This window comes from Lithobates pipiens, unplaced genomic scaffold (genome assembly GCF_037356315.1).
Source record: "Lithobates pipiens isolate NorthernLeopardFrog02 unplaced genomic scaffold, aLitPip1_a1.2 Scaffold_18, whole genome shotgun sequence".
NCBI lineage: Eukaryota > Metazoa > Chordata > Amphibia > Anura > Ranidae > Lithobates > Lithobates pipiens.
In genome coordinates, this window is record NW_027507758.1 from 186,148,662 (window position 1) to 186,175,437 (window position 26,776).

The window sequence follows — 26,776 nt, forward strand, 5'->3', positions numbered from 1 at the left end:
TGGTCACAAGAGGACAAACAACCCTCTCAATCCTCCTCAGTTAAGCCAGGGATGTCTACTTTCCACTTGTCAAAGGTCTTTTCTAATTTATTAGTAGGGGGTATGGAATGGCGAGGGCTTTCACACTGGAGTGGTGCGCTAGCAGGACAGTGAAAAAAAAAGTCCTGCTAGCAGCATCTTAGGAGCAGTGTATAAACCGCTCCTGCCCATTGAAATCAATGGGGTAGCATGGCTATACCGTCGGCAATGCGCCTCTGCAGAGACACTTTGCAGTGGTTTTTAACCTTAATACTGCTCCACTAGCGGCTGAATAGCACCACAAATCTTACAGTAAAGCGCCACTAAAAATAGCGGTGCTTTACCGCCAACGCACCTCCCGCCCCAGTGTGAAAGGGGCAGAACACTGATAAACATTGATAAGCACTCAAAAACTTCGCTCACCAGCGGTTTTTAATGTTGATACATTGAAAAAAAAAAAAAAAATATTCTTCTTCAAAAAAAGAGCTAAAAAAATGCTAATGCGGAAAAATGCTAATAAACGCTAAACATGATATTGCAAAAAACATTGAAAGAAGTTGAAAAACTCACTGCCTAGCTACTGGCATTTTTAAAACATTATTTTAACATCTAGTGTGTATGAGGCCTTAAGGTCGGGGAAAGAGCACAACTTGCCGCCTGAAACAACATGTTTAAGATTCACTATCCTTCTTGTTGCCCAAACCTGTGGGTCAGGAACACTATTTAGATGCCAGAGATTTGGACTATCCCCCCAAAGGGGGGAGGGGGGGGGTTATGTGGGGAGAATGTCTCCGGAGAACTATATATATATATATATATATATATATATATATACCTAGCCCTGTGCCACACCGAAATAGTGGTGTGCATCAAACCTGTAATTCTGGGGTGGGATTTTGCTCCCCTGAACACAGGGTTACTTAGGGTGGAGTACGACCCCATGATGGCCACTTCCAGAGTAATCACTGGGATATCTTTAGGTTGGAAGAACCACCATCTCACTGTTACCAGGACCGCCGCCCAGAAATAAGCCTGCAAGTTAGGTAGGGACAGGTACCCCTGGGTGGGAGGGAGCTGTAAAGCAGAGATGGCCAGACATGGAGGCCTCACATTCCACACAAATAATGATATAATTCCCTGTAGTTTGTTAAAGAAGGAAGTTGGAGGCACCAGAGGGAAACTACAGAAGAGATAAATGAACTTGGGTAAATATACCATCTTAACAAGGTTCACTCTACCCACTGGAGTACGAGGGAGAGACCTCCAGGCCATACATTTCTGAGAGAAGATCATAAGCAACGGCAAGAGGTTCAGCTCAGAATATGAGGACAAATGGGCCATTATCACTACACCTAAATATTTAAATTCTGGTCAACAGAATACTAATTTGGGTGCGGGGATCTGAATTGTGTAAAGGGAATAGGAGTGACTTTCCCCAGTTAACCTTGATGCCCGAAAAGGATCCAAAGAAAATCTATGATTTGAAGGGCTGGCGGGAGAGAGGGTATGTCTTTCAGGAACAGGAAAGTGTTGTCTGCATGCAGGGATATTTTGTCTACAAATACCCCCCACCTGGATGCCCTCAACCGAGGCAGCAGACCTAATGCACATCACCAAGGGTTCCATTGCCAATGCAAACAAGCCCGGGCAGCCCTGTCTAATACCCTGAGTCAGGGAGAAAGGAGAAGACAGTGAGTTATTACTATTTATGCAGGCCATAGGGTTGTGATGAAGCAATTGGACCCGCTTAATAAACCGAAGATCAAATCTAAATTTAAGTAGGACGGCCCAGAGGTAGCGCCACTCCACTAAATCAAAAGCCTTTTCGGCATCCAAGGAGTCCACCACCGCTGAGCCGTCCCTGTCCACCCTAGAGAGATGTGTAAGCAGGTGTGGGATATTAATATTGGTTCCCCTACTGAGCATGAATCAGGATTGATCCACATGTACCAAAGCAGTGATCACAGTGTCCAATCAACCGGCCAGGGCCTTAGCCAAAATGTTTGCGTCCACATTAAGGAGGGATATTGGCTGGTACGAGGAACACTGCTCCAGAGCCTTCCCAGGTTTGGGAAGGACCACAACAACTGCTTCAGACATGGAAAGAGTACGAGACAGATAGCAGGCTGCGGCTGACGGAATCATGCAAACAGACCACAATGTCAGGGCTCAGCAGCCATGATTATTGTGGTTGGTTTGCAGATGGGAGAGCATAGCTAGCCATGATCAGACAGATATTTCAGGTGATACGGGGGTCCAAATGACTCGGTACAAGTACCGTGCTGTTTAACATGCTTTAAGGGAACAAGATGTTTATTTATTTATTTTTTGGGTTAACAAATACTTTAAGATCATTTCACTACAGTGGTATATGGGGGAGATCAACATCAGGATTTATTTTCACATCAGTTGTGGACTGTTGTAATCATCTAATCTTTCAATTTGCATATACATGATTGAATATTGCAACCTTTATCTATTTTATGTTTACTACTGTGTAAATGTCTCACAGCAGGTTTGCTGCTTACACAATTCATTCAGAATATTTCTTAGTGCATTTTTTTCCCCCACCCATAAATAAAAACATATAGCAGCGTACATTTTTGCCTAGATTTATAAAGAAATTTGTTTTTTTTTTTAATTGTTTGATTGGATATATTTTGTAGCAGAATGTCTTTTTTTTTTATTTTTTTTTTTTTATTATACAAACAGTTGCGCTCAAATCCCACCGAAAAAAAAAAAGAAAAGAGCTTTATTTGTGTGGGGGAAAAAAAATAATATACATTTTGTTCGGGCACAGTGTTGCATGACCACACAATTACCAGTTAAATTAGTGCAGTGCTAAATAGGAAAAAAAATGGCTGGGTCATGATGGCGATAAAGCCTTTTGAAGCTGAAGTGATTAAACATGTATAACCTTTTAAAAAATAAATAAAAATAAAATAATTGGTTGTTTTATTTCCACTTTATAAATTGAAAGGGGGGAAATAGTATCCATGGCCAGTACTTTCTGCCTGCAAGCACATACACGCCATCTGTACGTGTTTCTACAGCATATTTAACCTCCCAGGCGGTATGATTATTTCAGATTTTAGGTGCTGAAAGCAGTACCATTATTTTGCATGAAAATTTGGCGTTTTATATTGTAGTCCTGTAATTCTTAGGAAAAACTCACTTAAATCTGTCCAAACCAGAGTCTACCAGACATCCCGAGTATGATAAAGTTTGAAAAATTAAATCATAAATTATAATATAATAACTAACTATAAATAATTATACCAAATAATAATATAATAATAATAAAAATGATTCAATAATGTAATCAAATCAAAAACACAGAAATTTGCTCAGTTGCAGAATTGTCACTGTCAATACTTTTCAGTATTTGATGACGGATCTCCCCACAAATCGCTATCGCTCAATTCTGTGAGTGATTCTAATTTATTATAGCTATTTTCTAGCGGGTCTAAAACCTCTTTTGATGTAAAGGGACAGTTTTGGTTGCTATGGACAATCTCCAGTTTCCAAGCGGAAAGAACAGTTTTTATAATATAAAACTGCATGCAGGACACTGGGCAGAACACTAGGCACAAAGGGGATGTGAAATAATTACATACAGCAATGTATTCTGTAAGATTACATTATACTGTATGTATAGTGTGTGTTTTACTTTTTGAATTTGGTGGCGTTCTCCGTCCCCGTGCATCGCAACGCTCGCAGGGAACAGAGCTCGGCGATGTGATACGAGCGGAGGATGAGCCGCTCACAGTGCGGGGGGATATCGCTGGATCCAGGGGATCAGGTAAGTAAGCACATCCTGGATCCAGCGATGCGATCCCGAGTCTGGCTCGGTGTTACCGCGAATGGTACTGAATTTTCACCCCGAGCCAGACTCGGGAATACCACCGGGGGGTTAATATCAGTGAATCTGGACCACAGAAGCAATTGCCACCACATCCCCATGATATTTTACATACTCCTTTTTATTTGCTCACTTAAATGCTTTTAATTACACAGTGCTTTTTTAAAAGGTACATAGATGTATTTGTTTTTTTCAAGAAAAAGGTAATAAATGATATTGATTTTGTCATGTAAAATCTCCAAAAGACTATTTTGACATCTACTGTAATTAATTAATGCATGCTCATGTTCCCCATTGCATTTAATTGATAGTTAATTATCTTTGAAAGGAACAAAGCAATTGGTAGTGCTGACACATTCTACACATTTTGCTTCTCTACAGATGTGAGTGTCTTTCTGGCCTTTGCAGTTTCCCCGTATGTGAAGCTGGCTCAATCCCTCGGATTGTCTCACGAGGCAATGGCTCACCTGGAAAGTGCTGTGATGTCTTTGAATGTGTTAATGGTAAGTGGATTCCTTCTTCACATCCTTTATATGGGGGAACAACAGAATGAACTAGAGGGAAACTTTCATTTTGACAGCAAAATTCTTTACACAGAAGGCTGGTTAGCCAAATTAAAGGTTGCATGAAGGGCATCTCTTCTTAGCTGTTTAACCTTTTAAAGGTCTGTTGGCTGAATCTTTTATAATTAATTTAAAGTGGTAGTAAACTCAACTTTTATACTTTCCTTCCATTAAAATCATAAAAAAAAATCAATGTACACAATGGTGTTTTAAAAATCTTTCAAACATGTGCTGTTCTGTTGAAAAAAGCAATCTTAAGGCCAATAACGTTACAGCGATTCACGGCATGCTTTGTTTGCCGTGCCCACGTCATCCAGTCTCAGCGGCATTGCAATCCCACAAGACCTTATCCAATTGCGAGACAAGCAGAGAATAAAGAAGCTTAGCTAATACTTGGTGCACATGTGTGAGATTTCAGACAGCACAGACAGAAAGGGCGGAAGTAACAGACAGCACAGTTAAGAACGACAACAGTTAAAATGGTGCCGGCTTCAGATAGCAAGCAGAAGTAAGCTGAAAAAAAGTAAGAAAACATAGAGGGGGCGGCAAATTAATAAGGCAGAATGATGTCAAACTATTTTGTAATAACAATAAGTTTTACAAGTTGGGTGGCTGAGTTTACTATTGCTTTATGACCCCTTTCTCACCACGCCTCCCATAGCATCTGCGGCAAAACACCACTATTTTTAGCAGCGTTTTACCGTCAGATTTGCGGCACATTTCGGGCTAGAAAGGGCTAAAACCGCCGGCAATACGCCGTAATATCGGCGTTTTGCCGGCGGTATTACAGCGCTGCCCCATTGATTTTCACCGCTCCAAAGAAGCTGCTGGCAGGACTTTTCCTGACACTATAGTGCCTGCAAAATGCCCTTGGTGTGAAAGGGGTCTAAGCACATCAATAAGGTAGAAAAAAATACATTAAAAAAGGAAAAAATGCATCAAATGTAATTTAATGATTTCTGAGCATGGTGCTATTCATTTATTTCATTTAATTGTCCAATTCCTCTTTTCTTTTTTAATTAATTGTTAGGGTAACTTTTTATTATTCATTACCCAAACAAGATCAAAGGTTGCAACAATTTTTAACGTGTTGAAGTCCAAAGTAGATAAGTCTCCTGTCCAACCCCAGCATCCCTTTATCTAGGATATTACTCCCTGGGGACTTGAAGGTCTGCCTGACCCCTTAATTACTATGATTGGCTGTCAGTGGTCACATGATCAGGAGCTGATCTTGTCAGCTCCCGATCATTACTAGAGTCCACAAGCTCTAATTGACAGCTTGGCCTCTGTGCTGGGAACACACCATCAACACATAAACCTCTGCTGCTATGATTACATATGTGTGGCATGCAGTTATTATTGCAGGTCTAATGCACTTGTCAATGAATTCTGAATGATCTCAAACGCATTTCAAACTGATGCCATCGACACAAACCCAAAATCCCGTCAATGACAGATCCCAATGGCTGGTTCACACCAACCACCACATTACAGTGCAATTTAATTTTCGGCTGTGGATTGCCTTGCATTGCATTGATTAAAAGTACTGCATGCCCACACAGCACTGCAGCACATAGGAGACAAGGGATTTTGCCTTTTTTCATGTGGTGGGACTGCACTGGAATAGCCGCCCAATGCAGTCCCATCGTATTTGATTTCATAGTCTGAAAAAAGACACAAGCCCATCTAGTTCAACCAATAAAAGGGGAAAACAACAATTACACAATCCTATACCCACAGATGATCCAGAGGAAGGCAAAAAAGCCAAGCAAAGCATGATCCAATCTGCTTCAGCAGGGGAAAAAAATCCTTCCTGATTCCCGAGAGGCAATCGGATATTTCCAGGGTCAACTTTACCTATAAATGTTAGTATTCAGTTATATTATGCACATTTATGAAAGAATCCTTTTGTAAAGCAATCTACTGAGCTGGGCAGAATCAGCTTTTGAGGAAGTCTATTCCACATTTTCACAGCTCTTACTGTGGAAAAAGCTTTTTTACTCTGCTGATAACCTTAGACCAGGGGTCTAAAACTGGCGGTCCTCCAGCAAAATTACAAGTCCCATGAGGCATTGCAAGGCTGACCGTTAAAAGCATGACTCCCACAGGCAGAGACATGAGAGGACATGTAGGTTCGCAACAGCTGGTGGGCCACCAGTTTGAGACCCCTGCCTTAGACTATTCAGAGTAAGAGTCATTAACCACTACACTGAATTCTGTCTTTTAGCCTGTTTTTTTATCCATTTTCAAACAGATTTTTCCAAAGCCTGTGGACTTTACCTTACACATTAGCCTTGTGTTGGGAACTTTGTCAAATGCTGTTGCAAAATCCAAGTATACCATGTCCACAGCCACCCCTCTGTCCAAAGTTTTACTTACCTCACCATCAAAACAAATTAGATTTGTTTGACTTGTTCTGTGTTTAATGAATCCATGCAAGAACTCATCTATGTGGTCTTTTTTTCAAACTCTCCAGTTGCTTTCCAACTATAGACGTTAAACTAACAGGTCTTTACTTGGTAAAGACTTGACTCTCTTTTTAAATACAGACACCACATTGGCCGTATGCCAATCCAGTGGTGCTATTCCAGTTATTAAAGAATCCCTACAAATTAGAAACAATGCCTTTGAAATGTCAGAGCATCATCCCTAGTCAGGACCTCAGTGAACTGGACCATAAAATTGTCTTGTAATAGGTTTATACATTTTTTGCTCTTTAACTATTCCTGCAGTGCCATTACTCCAGTCAATTTTCAGGTAGTTGAAATTAGTAAGACAGAAACCACCACCCCTCCGTTTTACCCTGTCTTTCTTAAAGAGCATAGCCAGGGATGTTAATATCCCAGTCATGTGAAAAATGTAGCCAAGATTCAGCAATACCAATTAAATCATACTTCTCTTCATGCACCAAAGCTTCCAACTAGCCTATTTTTCTTGGCAGGCTTCTAGCATTTGGTGAACAGACACTTTAATTCATTGTCACATTTTGCATGTTTTTTATTTTTTTTTATTTATTTTTTGTACAAATATATAGGTTATACCCCAAGAATTACCTCAAGGCAATGTGATCTTCTGTGGACCTCTCTGTCTCAGTTGACTTTACTTTACTGTAAATGATACACTTAGAATACACTCGTGTCACTTAATGTCTGGACTCTTCTTCAGATATGGGTTGGTACATTTCACCCAGTAAACTGATTCTTCAATCATGCTATACAGTGCATATAAATATTCTTCTGTGACTACTATATTTTGACAGTTGTCCCTGGCAGCTGTCCTAATGGCTGAACATTAGCTGCATTTTCCAGGAGACTTTACAAAAGTTGATTGGACAATCAAAATTTGTTGAATGTAGCAGGGTTGGCAGTTCCACCCACTGAGCACATTTTGCAACATGTATGGGCAGCCTTGTTAGATCTGAGGTCTTTTTGACCCCAAATCTGATATTTAGGAGGTCCTCTCATGCTTTTTTTTTCTATTACAAGGTATGTTTACATTCCTTGTAATTGGAATAAAAGTGACCCAAACTTTTTTTTTTTTTTTTTTTTAGTTAAAGGACGGTTTAGAAATAAAATAAATGAATACAAACGGTGTACAAATAAAAGTAAAATAAATAAGAAAAAAAAAATTAAAGCACCCCGTCATGCCGAGCTTGCACCGAGAAGTGAATGCATATGTCAGTCGTGCTTACATGTGAAAATGGTGTTGAAACTACACATGCGAGGTATCCATGCAATAGTTAGGGTGAGAGCAATAATTCTAGGCCAAAATCTCCTCTGTAACTCAAAACGGGTAACCTCTAGAAATATTAAACTTCACCAATGGAGATTTTGTTGTCATTCCACGAGTGGGCACAATTATGAAGTGGGACATGTTGGGGATCAATTTACTCAGGGTAACATTTATCTTTCACAATATAGAAAAAAATGGGCTAACTTTACTGTTGTCTTATTTTTTAATTCTAAAAAGTTTTTTTTTCTTTTTCCCTAAAAAAAATTGCTTATATCACACTGTATTTGTGCAGTGTTCTTACAAAGTATTGCAATGACCGCCATTTTATTCTCTAGGGTGGCTGAAAAAAAATATAATGTTGGGGGGTTCTAAGTAATTTTCTAGCAACAAATAAATAAATATTTTAACTTGTAAACAAAAAGGCTAGGGGCTGAAGTGGTTAAACTTTTCTAATGATTTGAAGCTATATGATCAGCTTTCATGTGATATTTCCATTGATTACAATTGCTAAGTATTTATAGTACTTTGATTGTAATTATGGGATAAATGCTGTAGTAATTAGTTGTCCTACTTCCCAATATGATTTCCAGTTTTGAATACGTTAACTGTAAAGTGTATAAATAAGTGAATGATTCAAACACACTAGAAGTGAATATTTTATCAAAGAAGAAGGTCATCATTGATGTGGGGAAGTTTAAGAACTTTTCAGGATAAGTAGAAATTCATAGTCTTCACTTATAAAGTACAAGTAATGTAAACTGAACACATGCATACAGGGTAGGGACCTACTTTCAGCCTTCTTTAAAGCCCAACCAAATCATACTCGGGGGGGGGGGGGGGGGACATAAGAAGTGTCATAGCGTAATAAGCTTAATAGCGGGGATATATGCAGGTAGATGTAACAGTTCCTACTCGCATTAGAAAGCGCTAAATGCTAGCACCAACATAGACAGCCTAGGTACCTCTGCATGCCATCCTGATGGCCACAGCGTGCCTTCAAAACCACGTGATGTGGAAACCAATAAGACCAAAAATGATGTCAGCAAGGGATGGACAAGCAGTCTCTATGCATTTTGTGAGAAACACAAAATGTCCTTAAGCGCTACAGAGGACTATAGGGTCATGTATGATTGGATGTAGCTGTGATGTAAACAATCCATGGTTGATGATGATCAAACTCAGTGCAGCTGGAATAATATGGAACAAACAAAAAAAACAACAACACAAAAATAACTATAAGCAGCACACTGAGTTGGATCTAATGTGTAGTATTCATAAAAACAGACACTTGTAACCATGCAATGATGATCCAACAGTGTTAATTCCATCATAGATATGATGAGCTGATGCAAAGTCTAAAATTAAAGTCCAAAAATCATCTGGAAAACAGGTATAAAAACAATGATGTAATGGACAGATAAAAGTTATTCAATTTCACCACACCTCAGATGGGGAAAGGGGATAAACAGACATCCGGGGGGGGGGGGGGGTCACTGGTATCACATGGGGGACACCAATGCCCATGTTGAAAAGGATGACAATCAGAGGCTGTAGAAGATGGTGATAAAGCCAGGTCCAAGATGGATAAAGCCACTAGAGATAGAGGGCCGTGTATGTCCAGACTGGGAAGGTGGGAGGTTGCCTGTATGTGGCCAAATCACAGGGCTCAGCGGGTCAGGCCACTCGGTGGTGACACCACAACTGAGGGGAATCGGAGGAGCAGAGCCAAGAGCAACCAACACGCCTGGTGGGACGTACTGCACTGGAGACAGAGGAAGGGGCATCTGTGGTCAGCTTGTGCTTTAGCCGTGACTTACATGTTTTGCACGCATGTGCTTTGTAAAAGTCACGGCGGGGATGGCAACAAGCACTATTTAAAGCCAATGGGGGGATAAAAACAGGTGGAAAATTATCTCAAGTCTGTGGGAGGGCAAAACAAGTGAAAAACTATCTCAAGTCTGTGTAGTAAATTACAAATGTGATTACAATACCACAAAATTGCTAAAAAACAAACAAAAAAGCAATACAAAAAACAAAACAAAAACAAACTCCGAACATCCCACTGGTTTGGTGAAACTACAATGAGAATAAACTTGATATTAATAAATATATTAAAAAAAAAAGTGCTACTGGGAGGAAGGGCCCATCTGGGCCAACAATCCCTTTGTTAAGCACATTGTCTTTTATGGCAGGTACATTGACAATGCCCTGTTCATTTGGAGTGGTGGCCCTAATGTGTTCACTTCCTTTGTGGCCCATTGTAATTCCAACATGTTGGGCCTATCCTTTACACATGTGATCAACAGGCCATCCTTACCAGAAACCATACTGACGTCACTCCAGGTGCGCCAGTTGCTCTTGGCTCTGCTCGGCTCATCCAAATCCCCTCAGTTGTAGTGTCACCACCGAGTGGCCTGACCAGCTGAGCCCTGTGATTTGGCCACATCCAGGCAACCTCACACCTTCCCAGTCCGGACATATACAGCCCTCTATCCTCCCGCTCCCAGCGGCTTTATCCCTCTTGGACCCAGCTATATCACCATCTTTTCCATTGTCTGGGCTCCTTGGGAATGGGTTTCCATCCTTTTCAACATGGGCATTGGCGCCTGCCATGTGATACCAGCGAGCCCCCGGATGTCTGTTCACCCCTCTTCCTCACCTGAGGTCACCTGTGGTAACGTTGAGTTATTTTTATCTGTCCATTACATAATTGTTTTTATACCTGTTTCCCATCTGATTTTTTTACTTTAATTTTAGACTTTGCATCAACTCATCATATCTATGATGAAATAAACATTGTTGGATCATCATTCCATGGTTATGACTACTAGACTTTGGATCTTACTAATAGAGCATTGCCTATAATTTTTTCTATGCATTGCATGTTGTACACATCATCAGGAAGCTTCCTGGTGACGTGTACAACACAAAATGCATAGAGGCAGCTTGTCTGTCCCTTGCGGATGTAATTTCTGGTCCTATTGGTTTCCACGTCCCTTGGCTTTGGAACACATGCCATGGCCGCCAGGACGGTGTGCAGAGGTACCTAGGCTGTCTATGTTGGTGCTAGCATTTAGAACTTTCTTATGTGAGTAGGCACTGTTACATATACCTGCATATATTCCCTTATGTTTCTTAGGTGTTCCAGTCGATGGGTGGTGGTGAATTTAAACCTCCCATGCACAGTTTGGAGGTGGATCATCATTTGTCTATCTCAATAGCATATTCTTTATCATAGTGATTGGACTTTTCTTGGTTTGTGCAAGATTTTATTTTTATTTTTATTTTTTTAATTGTACACTTTTTTTTATGAATTATTTGTTGAAAGAGGTGAAGCGTTAAAGAGGAAGTAAAGCCTCTTAAAAAAAAAAAAAAAAAAAAATACATAAATACACACTGCAAGATAAAGGCATAATGAGCTAGTATGCATAGCATACACTAGCTCATTATGCATTGCTTACTTGAGATCAAAGCCCATGCATCGGCCCTCGTTTGCCTCCTCCGACGCCACCATCTATCCCGGTGTGACTTCCGGCTATCACGGCTCCGGCACTGTGACTGGCTGGAGCCGCGATGGCGTCACTCCCGTGCATGCGTTCTGGTGCCGCCACTAACGGCATGATCGCCGCAAGAAACGGCATGCTCAGTGCGCCTGCACCCCAATGTCTACGGTGCATGTGCCATAGACATTGGTCCCGCTAATTCTGCAAATATCTCCTAAAACTTTTAGGATTTGGGAGATATTACTTGCACCTACAGGTAAGCCTTAATCTAGGCTTACCTGTAAGTTAAAGTGGTTGAAATGGATTTACAACCACTTTAAGATCCAAATGTATTATTTATTATAGTAGGTGTGCAATTTAATTACCCTTATGAAGTAATGCCATACTTTTTTTTTTAAAGGGGCAGCTTCACTCATTTATTAGTCACTGGTCGGCACCATTTCTTGTCACTTTATATCACATACTGAAAATGTTAACTATTGCTTCAGTTTAGGGAATGAGGAGTAGTACTAAGCGGTGCACCCAGTCCCACAATGTCTAGTGTTTTCCCCTTTGATGAATCTTCTTTGTGATGTTCCCCTCTTGTCTGTGAGAAACCGCAAAAGAAAATATACGATATATGGTGTAGTATGTCTAATACCATCAATAAATACCATGCATTTTTATTGTACTTGCATCAAAAAAATCTCCATAAGATCCAAATGTGTTTGTATATGTAAAGTTCTGCACAGACTGTTAGTGCTATATAAATTGTATATAATAATAATAATAATAATACTAATAATAAATGTACCCTTACCCTCATCTAAAATAAAGCCTTTCATAATTCCTCTTTTGTTCATCTATGGACACAGCGTCTCCTTATGACCATTGGGTTATATATCGCCTCTGCAGGAGTAGAACTAGGCAGAACAAAAAACACCTGGCTAAGCTCATAAGCTGTCCTCAGTCAGTATATAACCCCCTCCCTGCTCTAGGTATTCCGATTTTTCTGTCTAGTCAGGAGTAAGGACCTAGCTCCTTGCTGGGATCTTTTGGTCCTAGCACATTTTACTTTGTCTTTTTTCCATGCATTTTCTGGGAGATCTGCAATCAACTGCCGGGCTGGGCGATGAGCCTTTATAATCTAGATTCAGTGGTCTCCCCAGTCCAGCCAGCGAGTGCGTGCAGACCGCAGCTACGCGCTAGCCTCAATGGACGGAGGTGGGCCCGCGAGTTAAACGCCCCACAGGGTCGCATATGAACGGGCTCTGGTCTGGTTGCAGCCGTCCCCCCACTTTGGTGGCAAGGAGTTCTGTCTGGAGGGTCACCTGCACCATGAATTGGTAAGTACAGTTCCCCCTGTTCCTCCTTTGTCCGGTTTGGGGTGGACTCAGGTACTCTCCAGGGATGGTCGGACCTGCCTGCAGGATCATTCCTCCCATCCTAAAGTTCCCTGGTTAAACTGGGCTCCACCCACGGATTGGTGGGCGTCCCAAGGCAGGCAGCAGAGACCTGCCATTTCCCTTCTGGGTGGTGTGTGTCCTGCCCTGACAGTATGGGGGTGGGGGGTTCCATGCAGAGGTTGCAGCCCTGCTGTGCATGTGTGCAGTGTGAGGTAGTGTGCAGTTTTGGGGTCCCTGTGTAGAGGGCACAGCGGTGTCCCCTTAAATGTCCATCCTGCCTGGTGGTACAGTACCTTTTTGTAAGGGGGGTCCGATGACATCACATCTTGGTCTGGCTGGCACCCATGTTTGTGTAGCCAACGAGGTCATGGCAGCCATTTTCTGTTGGTCTGGCTGATCTCCAGCTGGCAGCCGTGTAGCCGATGATGTCACAGCAGCCATTTTTCTTTAGTCTAGTGAGACACTAGAGTCGGCCAGAACCTCATGAAGATGCCAGAGCTCCTCCTCTTTCTCTTTCTGTCATATGAAATGGATGCAGACATTGGTATTTCTGGTCCATATTGCCGCGCTCCTCTGTTTTGTAGGGTGAGCCTTTGGGGGTCCTTGTGTATCTCCCTCTCTGCTGATAGGTAGCCTGGTTAGTGGGGTGTCCCCTAGTGGTGCCAAAGTTCCTTTGTATTGCAGGGTCTTCTTCCTTATGGAGCCTCAGGGTCACATCTCACCCACCGATCACCTCATGGAGGTGGTTGGTCCCTCAGAACCCCAGCTTCCCATGGTTATGCTGTCCTTGAGTCATTAGTATCCTGGGTGGAAGTAGCGTGTGGGCAAAGACCCGGGAGGAAGCAACCCCCTGCCTTCCCCTGCTCAGTCTGTCTCATCTGATTCTGAGCCTGATGCCACCGGGGACGTGGCCCATCCAGGGGGGTTTAATATCTTGCTCCCTGACCCGTCCAATAGTGAGGATGAGTCTTCTGCTGTCTCAGCAGCGAGTGAAAAAGCGCTGGTGGATGCACTTGTTACTGTGGTGCGCGAGACTCTAAATATGGGGGATGCGGCTGACAGGGCCACAGAAGTAGCTGTGTCTTTTGGTACGCATAAGTCACCTCGCACACTGAGGGTGTTTCCTTATATGCCTTATTTTGAGAAGTTTACCTATAAGGAATGGGGACAGCCAAAATCACCCTTTGTCATCCCCAAACGTTTCTCAGTATGCTACCCCTTTGAGGAATCACTTTTAAAAAAGTGGACTACCCCACCAGTGGTGGACCCTCCTGTTTCCAGGTTGAATAGAGCAAACCATGATCCCAGTAGAATAATCCCTGTCCTTTAATGACCCGGCTGACAGGAAAGCATATGCTGTGGCACGCAGCATGTTTACTATGGCTGGGTCAGCATTGCGTCCAGTCTTGGCCTTGGCATCACAGACCCTAACTGAATGGGCCAAGCTTTTGCACCAGGGTCTAGGTAGTGAGCAGGTTCCCGCTGCTTATGTTGATTTAGTGGACCAGTTGGTCCATGGGCTACAGTATATTTGTATATTGTATATTTTAGACATGTGCTGTAGCTTAAGAATTGGTTGGCAGACCATGCCTCTAAGAAAGCTCTCATTGATCTTCCCTTTCAAGGCGACCGCCTGTTTGGGGCTACCCTGGATGATATCATTAAGGGTGTAATGGGGGAACGAGTTTCTTCCTGCCTCAATCTAAGAAAGGGGAAGGAGCCTTGTCACAGATGGGAACCTTCATTCTCAGCCCATAATAAATTCTTCTGTGCTCCTGAGACGGCAGATAAAGGAAACGGATCTCTCAAGTCTTCCCTTGGGAAGTTCCAAGCAATCTTGGTCTGGTAAGCCTAGGGCAGGCTTCTCCAGATCCACTGACAAGACTCATTCAGCATGAAGGTGTACCCTCACCCATTGCTGGGGTAAGGGGACATCTTTGCTGTTTTCCAGATTCATGGACCTCCTTCCTGAGCACGAAGGGGGGCCACAAATTGAATCTTTTGGGGGTAGCAAAGAAGAAGAACATAATTTGTGTTTCTGTGTGGGTATAATTCCTGTAAAAGTTTGGGTGAACTACCCAAGGTCCCCTCTAGCCCTGTCCAGAAAATTGGGCTACCTGAGTCTGACTCTGGAGTGAATGCGGACCAGGTTAGTAGTTTTTCTTCTCAAACATCGGTCCCTTCAGCAGGTTCAGTTCAACGGGAAGTAACTGAGGCCTGTGGTAGACGCTGCAGTCGTCCTAGTGTCACAGCGGGGCCAACGCCTTCCTCTGCAATGCCTGTGAAGGACTGAGGGCAAAAGTCTTCTGGTGGCTGCAAACGTCCCTTGGAAGTGACCTCTAAAAGAGGACCAGTTGTACCGAGGGCTGAGCTTCCATCCTCCTTTACAGTAACTTGTTTTAATGGCCTAGCCATTGAAAGCCAGGTACTGAGAGATAGAGGTCTGTTGGGATCACTGATCCCTACTGTGGTGAAGGCGAGGCAGTCGACTTCTAGTAAGATATACCATTGTACGTGGAAAGCGTACATGTCTTGGTGTGAGTCAATTGGCGTTCATCCTCGATCCTTTTCTGTGGCTCGGTTCTTAGCTTTTCTTCAACAGGGAGTTGAGCAGGAGTTGGCTTTGAGCACCATCAAGGGCCAGGTGTCTGCCTTAGCAGTCTTCTTTCAGTGACCTCTAGCCACTCACTCTTTAGTTTATACCTTCATTCAAGGAGTTCACCTGTACGGTCTCTTTTGCCACCATGGGATTTAAACTTGGTAACATTGGTTCTCCAGAAATATCTGTTCGAGAATATTCAGGAGATTCCCTTACGTACATTGTCTCAGAAGGTGGCATTCCTGGTGGCTATTACCTCAGCCCACAGGGTTTTAGAGTTGGTGGCATTCTCCTGCCGTAGTCCCTATTTAGTACTCCATAGTGTAAAGTGGTTCTTCGTCCCTGTCCGTCATTTTTGCTCAAGGCTGTCTCTGACTGCCATTTGAATGAGGACATTGTGTTGCCATCCTTGTGTCCCAAGTCTGGAATCCACTGAGTCCTTCCAGAGATCAGACTCACTCTTTTTGCTTACACATGGACCAAGGAAAGGGCTGGTTGCTTCTTCTGCTACCATCTCCAGATGGATCAGACAGACTGTTACTCAGGCCTATTCTTTTAAGGGTCTGGTTCCTCCTTTCCCTATCATGGCGCATTCTACTCGGAGGCTTAGTACTTTTGGGGCCTTCTGCCATCAAGCTTCAATATCACAGGTTTGCAAGGTGGCCACTTGGCCGTCATGTGCACACCTTCACTAAATTCTATAAAGTAGATATTTTGGCATCTGCGGATGCTTCTTTTGGCCACAAGGTTTTGCAGGCTGCGGTTTAAGAGGGGAGTTCCCTCATAAGGGGTGTTTTTTTCATTAAACATGTTTTGTTTCAGATGGGGCTCCTGTGTCCTGGTTAGGGCTCTTGTGGTTAGCCTTGGGCTATTTTTCCCACCCCTCATTTTTCGCTGGCTCTGCTTTTGGACGACCCGATGGTCAAGTTGAATGAGGGGCTGTGTCCGTCAATGAACGGAAGAGGAAATGGGGATTTTGTACTTCTATTATGGCTTGCTACTAAACTGAATACCTAGAGTGGGGGGGGGGGGGTATATACTGACTGAGGACAGCCCATGGGCATAGCCAGGTGTTTTTTGTTCTGCTTAGACCTACTTCTGCAGAGGCAATATGACACAATGGTCAAGATTAAGGAGGCATTGTGTACGCTGAACTCATAGTTTCATAGTTAGGTTGAATAAAGACACCAATCCATCCAGTTCAACCTGAGTGAGTGTCTACAATTGTCCCTATCCCTGTACATTGCACACTCACTTCAGTCCCTACCCTCAAGGAGCCCACAATCCAAGGTCCCCATTCATATACTAGGGCCAATTTTGGACAGAAGCCAATTGACCTACCTGCATGTCTTTGGCGTGTGGGAGGAAACCCGAGTACCCGGAGGAAACCCACGCAGGCACAGGGAGAACATGCAAACTCCAGGCAGGTAGTGTCGTGGTTGGCATTTGAACCAGCGACCCGTCTTACTGCTAGGCGAGAGTGCTAACCACTATACCACTGTGCTGCCCGTAACTCAGAGAAACTCAGAGAAATTGATTTTACGTCAAGTACAAAAATCCCATTATTCATATGCATCTCTTGTTTGACTCAACCTCCTCCAGATGGTTTCTTTCCCTCCTCGCCACAATGCAGTGTGTTGGAAAACCCCAAAAGGGAAAAAAGAAAACTCAGTGTGATACTGTAACAAAAAGGCATAGTTAGACTTACTGGTGACGGTATTTCTAAGAGCCTTTCAGGCTAGCCTTGGAGAGAACGTAGCTCTGCCTTCTTCACAGGAAACACATGCAGCCTTTAAATCTATCCTCTTCCACCATGGCCTCAGTTATTGTGGTCTCAGACAAACTGGAAAACAACGCACAGAAAACCACCAAACAACCATGATAGATACTTAAAACCACTCTTAAGTTAAACAAAGGGAGGGAAGTAACGGTTGTCCTAGAAGGCTCTTAGAAATACCGTCACTGGTAAGTCTAACTGCCTTTCTCAAAATGCCTTTGAGGAAGACTTTGGAGAGGATAACCGAGAAACTTACCCTAGGGTGGGACTACTGCCTGCAGTACCTTCCTGCGGAAGGCTTGATTTGCGGTGGACAGTAAATCCAACCGATGGTGTCAGAGAAATGTTAAATAGTTGGACCAAGTAGCAGCCTTACAGATTTGCTGAAGCATAGCATTGTCCCTTTCAGCCCAGGAAACTGCTGTAGATCTTGTAGAATGAGCAGCAATACCTGAAGGGGGTATTTCTCCTTTAGGCTTCATAGGCCTCTGTGATTGCCAACCTAAGCCGTCTGCCCAGTGTACTTTTGGAAGCTTTTTCTACCTTACATGAGCCTGAGAAAACCACAAAGAGAGCATTCAGTCTTCTGAATTCTTTGGTTATTGTAAGAAAATCAAACAAACATCTCCTCGTTTCTAGAGTGTGAAAGCTTCTTCTCCTGGATTGGTCGGCATTGAGGAGAAAGTGGGCAGGATTATTTATTGTGAGCAGTGAAAGATTGAAGAAACCTTAGGAAGGAACTCTGGGTCCTTTTGAAGGACCCCTGTATCTGCAAAAAAAAACTTTTAGGAAAGGTTCTGTAACTGCCAGAGCTTAGAGCTCACTGATTCTTCTTGCAGAGGTGATGGCCACCAGTAAAAAAAAATAAAAAAAATTGAGAACCAAATTCTGCATGGATGCTTCTTGTAAGGGTTCAAATGGAGCTCCCGAGAGACCCTGCAAAACAATAGACAAATCTCAACTGGGACAATCTTTAAGGGCTACTTGCCTATTCCGTGTGAGTGCCCTGAAAAATCTTGAAATTAAAACTTCTATGGATAAAGTTCTTTCAATATAAACAGATAAAGCTGCCACCTGAGTCTTCAGGGTACTGGTTGTCAGTCTCTTCTCTATTCTCTCATGGAGAAATTCATCAGAGAGTCCTTTTGCCTACAAGAGATCTTCTTCAGAAACCAAGCTGTTAATTGAAGATAGTCGTCTTCCGGATGGCACTGATCCCTGAGATAGAAAATCTTTTCTGGATGGTAACTTCCATGGAGATTCCGTGGCTAGATTTAACAGAGCCGCAAACCAAGGCCTTTTTGGCCAGAATGGAGTGACCAGGATCAGATTGTTTTTTCCTTCTCTGAATTTCCCTAGGACTAGTGGTATCAGAGGAAAGGGGGGGGGGGGGGAAGCATAGCACAGCTGGTAATGCCACAGATGGGCAAAGGCATCTATGCCTACTGCTTGATTTTCTCAGTGGAGAGAGAAGAATTTGCATACTTTTGTATTGGTTGGCAAACAGATTCATTTGAGGTTGCCCCCAAGCTTTGAAGATCATCAGGATCATCAGGATCATCACTTCTTGATTTAGGCTCCATTCTGCTTCCACCAGCTTCCGTCTGCTTAGAAGATCTGCTGGCAGATTTTGAGAACCTTTCAGGTGGACCGCTGATAATGAGGACATGTTCTGTTCCGCCCAGGTCAATAATTGCCTGGCCAATTCTAGGGGCCTTTTGCTCGTGGTTCCCCCTTGTTTCATTACGTACGCTACTGCAGTTGTATTGTCTGACAGCACCTGAACATGATCACCCTTTACTACATGTTGAAAGGCTAGGAAAAATTACCTTTTTACCTAATTACCAATTATTAGTTTGAGAAATTGTGGGCTTCTGACTTGGACCAAACCCCCTGAGAAGTCTGACCATCCAGATGGCCTCCCAAGCCCCAGGAACTTGCATCCGCCGTTAGACACTTGTCCAGGGAAAGACCCAAGAAAGTCCTTTTGTCAGGTTGGATGGATTTCTCCATCACCAGAGAGCCTGCTTTACTTTTAAGGAAAGTTGTATCTGTTTTTCTAGTGGTTCCTGGTAGGACCAACTGCATAGTATGTTTAACTAGAGGGGCCTGGAATGCAATCTGGCCCACTGAATGGTAGGAATCAATGCCGTAAGAAGACCCAATATCGCCATAGCTGACCTGGCTGATACTGACAGGTTGTTCTCTTGTGACAGGTTGTTCTTGCTTCACCCTAAGTTCTTTAGGTGAGCCTGGGGTGCCTGGAGATTTGATCAGACTTGTTCTTTGGAGTCTGCGAAGAACAGGGGGTAACTGCAACTGAATTTCCTCTCAACTTCAGAGGTTCCAGAGCTTCTGCCATTATTTTTGTGAAGATCCTAGGGGAGGGTGAAAGCCCGAATGGCAGAGATCTGAATTGGAGGTGCCAGACTGAGGTCCCCAGATCCAGGGCCAGGCGTAGAAAGCATTGAGAAGCCTGATTTATCGGAAGATAAAGCATCTCTTGGATCCAGGGATGCCATGAAACAGCCTGGAGTCAGAAACTTTGTAATTGAAAAGATTGTGTCCATCCTAAAATGCTTGTACCAAATTGATTTGTTTACGATCTTTAGGTTCAGAATCAATCAATACTTTCCAAAATGCTTCTTTACCAGGAATATATGAGAGTAAAAGCCCCTGCCCTCCTGATCTTTTGGGACCTGGATGATTACTTCTGGCTGAATCGGATCCTGCAATAGGCTCATCATTGCAGAAACGTTTTTTCTGATATCTTGGTAGGGCTGTAACACAAAATCTGCTTGGGGGTGGCTATGAAAATTCCAGCCTGTATCCCTGAGTTATAATGCTTTTCACGAACAGACTTAGAGATGTCATGTGATTGCCACTTACTTTTGGAGGACTGGTCTGTGGGTAATCTGAAAATAACTCCTCTTCCCTTACCCCATTTGGGAACCCCAACGGCTCTTACAGTCCTGTTCCTAATTTTTATGGGGCTGTTGAACAGCACAACAATTATTTTTAATCAGCTGTTTCTTCTTACCAGAGATAGCCTGCTAAGAAGAAAAATGTGGTTTAGAAGCAATCCAGACGGCAAGCAGATGCACTGTCCAAAAAACAGGCCAGGGTCAGTTAAGGTGGAAAGCAGAAATGTGGTTTAGAAACAATTCAGACGGCAGGCAGTGACATTGTCGGTAAGCAGGCCAGGGTCAGTTTAGGTGGAAGGCAGAGGCATGGTCAATCAAGACAGGAGCCAAATGATCAGCACAGATATTATAAGTGGAGAAATGGCAGGCTATTAAAAATAAGGGGAACTAATAGTTTAGTGATGCGTGATAAGCTCGGAAGCAGTCTCAGATGCATAGGCCCAGTTGGAAGGTACATTGTGGACAATCAACACTGGTGTCTCTCCTAACTCCCCCTCTGCTGCATGCTTGACACATTTATTACCATTTTCTTCCTTTTTCTGTGGGTGGAAGGTTTTCTGGAAAATGCTGCTCATGAAGTCTTCTCACACATTCAGAGTGAATGTTTTCTGTTGACTTTTGATGACATACACATTATAAATGGCCAAGCATAAAAGTTTTTTTTATAGCAGTAGAGGGCTTTCTTGTTGATAAATAAGGCTGTAGCATATGATTGTTTAACCCCTCCCCCATACACTGATTATAATTGTGGATACACTCAGGCTTCTGGGTGGCACCACATCTTTTGTGAATTTCCACCAAGGTGTCATTGTGGATGGTGGACAGGATGTACACCTTTGTTACCCCTCTACTTCATGGCCAAGACGTCCTCATTCCTCAGACTTTCTGATTCTCCCCTTTGTAGACACTAAACTTTGTGGGATGCTCTTCCTGTTTTTTTTTTTTTTTTCATGTGGTACTGCAGGCCAAGGTTTTCTTACGGTAAAGGGGCAGACTTGTATAGTAGTTATCAAGGTAGATATGAGCTGGGAATTCCTACGCATTAAGGTGAAAAAACACCTGACAGTGACCGGCCCACAGCTCCTTTACTCCACAGCTCCTTGGCTCCTGCTGCTGTTAATCAACTCCAATAATGCTGCTGCCAGGGGGCGGAGCCAAGTCCTGCATTCGGCATTTATGAGTGCCAAATGCTGGACTCGGGAGCTCACCTGCAAGTAGGGAGAGCACATCTTCCAGGGAATTATCTGATGTGGGGAAGAGCCAAGAGAGCCACCGAGAGACCCCAGAAGACAAGGTTTGGGGCCACTCTGTAAGTATGATATGTTATTTAAAAAAAAAAAAAATATATATATATATATATATATATATATATATATATATATATATATATATATACAGTGGTGTGAAAAAGTGTTTGCCCCCTTCCTCATTTCCTGTTCCTTTGCATGTTTGTCCCACTTAAGTGTTTCGGAACATCAAACCAATTTAAACAATAGTCAAGGACAACACAAGTAAACACAAAATGCAATATGTAAATGAAGGTGTTTATTATTAAAGGTAAAAAAAAAATCCAAACCATCATGGCCCTGTGTGAAAAAGTGATTGCCCCCTAAACCTAATAACTGGTTGGGCCACCCTTAGCAGCAACAACTGCAACCAAGCGTTTGCGATAGCGTGCAATGAGGCTTTTACAGCGTCCTGGAGGAATTTTGGCCCACTCATCTTTGCAGAATTGTCCTAATTCAGTTACATTAGAGGGTTTTCGAGCATGAACGGCCTTTTTAAGGTCATACCACAACATCTCAATAGGATTCAGGTCAGGACTTTGGCTAGGCCACTCCATAGTCTTCATTTTGTTTTTCTTCAGCCATTCGGTGGTGGACTTGCTGGTGTGTTTAGGATCATTGTCCTGCTGCAGAACCCAAGTTCGTTTCAGCTTGAGTACACGAACAGATGGTCGGACATTCTCCTTCAGGATCTCTTGGTAGACAGCAGAATTCATAGTTCCTTTTATCACGGCAAGTCTTCCAGGTCCTGAAGCAGCAAAACAGCCCCAGACCATCACACTACCACCACCATATTTTACTGTTGGTATAATGTTCTTTTTATGAAATGCAGTGTTTCTTCTACGCCAGATATACTTGGACACACACCTTCCAAAGAGTTCCACTTTTGTCTCATCGGTTCACAGAATGTTGTCCCAAAAGTCTTGGGGATCATCAAGATGTGTTGTGGAGAAATTGAGACGAGCTTTGATGTTCTTTTTGCTCAGCAGTGGTTTTCTCCTTGGAACTCTGCCATGCAGGCCATTTTTGCCCAGTCTTTTCCTGATGGTGGAGGCATGAACGCTGACCTTAACTGAGGCAAGTGAGGCCTGCAGTTCCTTGGACGTTGTTGTGGGGTCTTTTGTGACCTCTTGGATGAGTCGTCGCTGCGCTCTTGGGGTAATTTTGGGCGGCCGGCCACTCCTGGGAAGGTTCACCACTGTTCCATGTCTTCGCCATTTGTGGATAATGGCTCTCACTGTGGTTCGCTGGATTCCCAAAGCTTTGGAAATGGCTTTATAACCCTTTCCAGACTGATAGATCTCAATTACTTTCTTTCTCAATTGTTCCTGAATTTCTTTGGGTCTCGGCATGATGTGTAGCTTTTAAGGATCTTCTGGTGGACCTTACTGTGTCAAGCAGCTCCTATTTAAGTGATGCCTTGATTGTGAACAGGTGTGGCAATAATCAGGCCTGGGTGTGGCTAGAGAAATTGAACTCAGGTGTGGACAACCACAGTTATAGTATGTTTTAACAAGGGGGGCAATCACTTTTTCACACAGGGCCATGATGGTTTGGATTTTTTTTCACCTTTAATAATAAACTACTTCATTTACAAATTGCATTTTGTGTTTACTTGTGTTGTCCTTGACTATTGTTTAAATTGGTTTGATGTTCCGAAACACTTAAGTGTGACAAACATGCAAAGGAACAGGAAATGAGGAAGGGGGCAAACACTTTTTCACACCACTGTATATCTATCTATATATATATCTATATATATACACCTACCTTTAGTGTCACTTAAAAGGCGCTAAATGTAAAATCACAAATTACCAGTCACACAACCAAGTAGTGAAATCAACCCAAGCGCACTACAAGGACAAATCTCTCAGCTGCTGTTATAATAATCATAAATAATAAAAAAAATATATATATTTTATTTTGCTAAATGTAAAAAATGTAAACGTAAAATAATTACAGCATTCACAGCTGCCAAACTTGGCATTTTGAATGTTTTTAAGTGCAAAGGAACACATACGTAAGTCGCACCTGCAAATGTAAACAGTGTTCAAACCACACATGTGAGCTATTACTGTGACCTTATTGCAAGAGCAATAGTTATAGCACAAAAACTCCTCCCTAACTCTAAACTGTAAACTGGTAACCTGTAGATATTTTTAAACCATCGCCTATGGAGATTAAGTACTGTAGTTTGTCACCATTCCACAAGTGTGTTTTAAAGTATGACACGTTTGGTAACTGTTTACTCAGAATAACATCATCTTTCACAATATACAAAAAAAAAAAAAAAAAAATGGCTAGCTTTCATCTTTTTTTTTTTTTTTTTTTTTTTTAAATTTATGAAAGTATTTCTTCCAAAAAAACTGAATTTGAAAAGAGCACTGCACAAATACAATGTGACACAAAATATTGCAACATGCACCATTTTTTTCGCTAGGGTCTCTGATATATATCAATCAGAGACCCTAGCGAATAAAACATATATATATATATATACACACAGTATCCAACAAAAGTAAGTACACCCCTCACATTTTTGTAAATATTTTATTACCGTATTTATCGGGGTATAACACGCACCCCAAGTTTAGGAGGGCATTTTAAGGAAAAAAGTTTTAGGAGGGAAGTTTTAGGGAAAAAAAACTTACATTTAAATGCCCGTCAATGCAGCCTTATCAGTGTGCATCTGCAGCCTTGTCCATAATTGCAGAATGATCAGTGTCATTTGCAGCTTGCCCACCGCTGTTTGCAGCCTTGCAGAGTGTCATTTGCAGCTTGCCAGTGTCATTTCCAGCTCCCCAGCGCCGTTTGCAGCCTTGCCCATGTTTAAATATCCCGCCGCCGAGACAGACCGAGTGAGCGGCGCCGAAGAAAACTGAGCGGCGCCGAAAAAGACCGAGCCGTCTGCTCGGCTCCGCTCGTAGTCCCGCCTCCCTGCTGTTTCTGGAACGAGCGCTGCCGAAAAAGACGGAGCCGACTCTACTGTGTATTCGGCTTGGCTCGGCTCGCAGTCCCGCCCAGTATGGGCTGGACTGCGAGCCGAGCAGATAAATTTGGACATTTTCACTTAGGGGTGTACTCACTTTTGTTGCCAGCGGTTTAGACTTTAATGACTGTGTGAGTTATTTTGAGGGGACAACACATTTACACTGTTATACAAGCTGAACAGTCATTACTTTATATTATAGCAAAGTGTAATTTCTGCAGTGTTGTCACATGAAAATACATAAAATATTTATATATTTTTTTTTTCCCATAATATTTTAATATTTATATATAATGTTTGGGGGTTCTAAGTAATTTTCTAGCAAGAAAATACAGATTTTAACTTGTAAGCAACAAATGTCAGAAAAAAGGCTTAAACATGAAGGGGTTAAGTTTTATGAGGTGCCAGTTCATCATGTATGGGTGTGTGTGTTAATGTCACGATCATTGTCCATATTCCAGTATATTGCATTTGCTAAGATGCCCATCTAATATTTTTTTGAAACCCTTACCACTGATGCCACCAATTGTGGAAGGAAATTCCACATCTTTACCACTCCTACAGTAAAGAACCCCTTTAATAGTTTAAGGTTGAACCACTTCTCCTCCGCACTTTACACAGCACCAGGGCTGGTGCAAGGATTTTTGACACCCTAGGCAAAACCTAAGTCCTCTGCCACTATTCCGTGTCTGACACTATGTGCAAATGGAGCAGCAGCTGCCTGCTGATGCTGAGACTTAGTTGCTTGCTGCAGAAAGAAGAGACTAGGAACACCAGTGGCCGGGCGACCTAGGCGGCTGCCTAGTTTGCCTAGTGGTAGCACCAGTACTGCACAGCACAGTTCAATGGGTTATAGCTCTAAATTGACACACTTCTTGTGCCCCCTGGTCATAGCTTTTAAATTGCATGGGGTCTATTAAGATCTTTGAGAAGTTTCATCTCACCATTTCTCACACAATACAAATATAGGAAGCGGGATTACTGGTTCTTCTACTAGAGCCGTTCTCTTTTTGATGTGTACTCCTCTCACTGGATATGTTTGTGTTGTCAACTGCCTGAAACTCTGTTTAGTAATATTACCACATATTTTCTTTGCATATTATTCTCCTTTTATTGCCTTTGACTGCATGTCTTTGACATTATTTATATTAGAGTGCTTGAGAGACTGGTATTTGTCCTTTTTTTTTTTTTTTTTTATGTTTCAGTTTGAGAATTGCTTTGGACTATGTGATAGATAAGATGCACGGTTATTTGGTTCTTCCATTATCCATCAATTATCCATTATTATCATCCAAGTTGTGTTTAATGAATACCCCAAAAGAGAAGCTTGGTTTGCCTCCACATATATATCTTAGTATTATAAGCACTGGAAAAGTTAGCAAGGTCCATAGCTGCAATATTAACTTTAGTTTTGCCCATAAGGGGGGTAAACAAATGTGAACCATGACATAGCTGCTATTTTGCTTATTAATTGTTTTAGATTATTTATTTGTTCTAGTTTTCTAAAAAAAAAAAAAAAAAAAAAATCATGTTCTAATAAATTACGATGTGGCCCAGAATAATACTGTAAAGGAATTGGGAAGAATATTTGGGCTCAACAATCCACCATTCCCTTTACAACCATTTCAGCAGCTATGAACATATTACTTATGGACAGTAACAACATTTGCAACTATTTTATATTTGTATAGATAATATTTCTTTTCACCTACATACTGCAGAAAATGTATTTAATCAATGTATGTAATTTTAATTAAAAAAAAAAAAAAAAACTTTTGCAATATGATTCAGTTGTAGGAATTGTAACATCTTTGGCCAACAAGTTAGCTTTAAGACATCAAATGCCGTCACTGCAATCGCTGTTAATTTTTGGTCAATCAAGTGAAACTTTTGAGCTGAGTGATTCTCCAAACTAAACAGACAGCTTTACTGTACTTAATTACAGTGCTATTGACAAGTGCTGGTGTATCAGCACATGTCTGCTACCCTACCCTACACTAAACTCCACAGTAAGGTCACCTCAGGACAAGACAATAAAGGGGCTTGCGTGCACCAGTAGGCACATTGACAGTTTCATAGAGGCTTCAGGATGTTCTTTTTCTCTGGTGGCCCATTTGATTCTTATTATGGGAACAATC

General features: G+C 42.3%; 1 protein-coding gene across 1 annotated transcript in view; it reads left to right on the forward strand.

The window, feature by feature from the left end:
• CRIM1 (cysteine rich transmembrane BMP regulator 1) overlaps positions 1-26,776 on the forward strand; it is a 1,166,729-nt gene that overhangs the window by 540,594 nt on the left and 599,359 nt on the right. Inside the window, exon 5 of the mRNA XM_077486443.1 lies at positions 4,262-4,383. Within this exon, the coding sequence (XP_077342569.1) occupies positions 4,262-4,383 (122 nt within the window). The remainder of the gene's footprint in view (positions 1-4,261; positions 4,384-26,776) is intronic.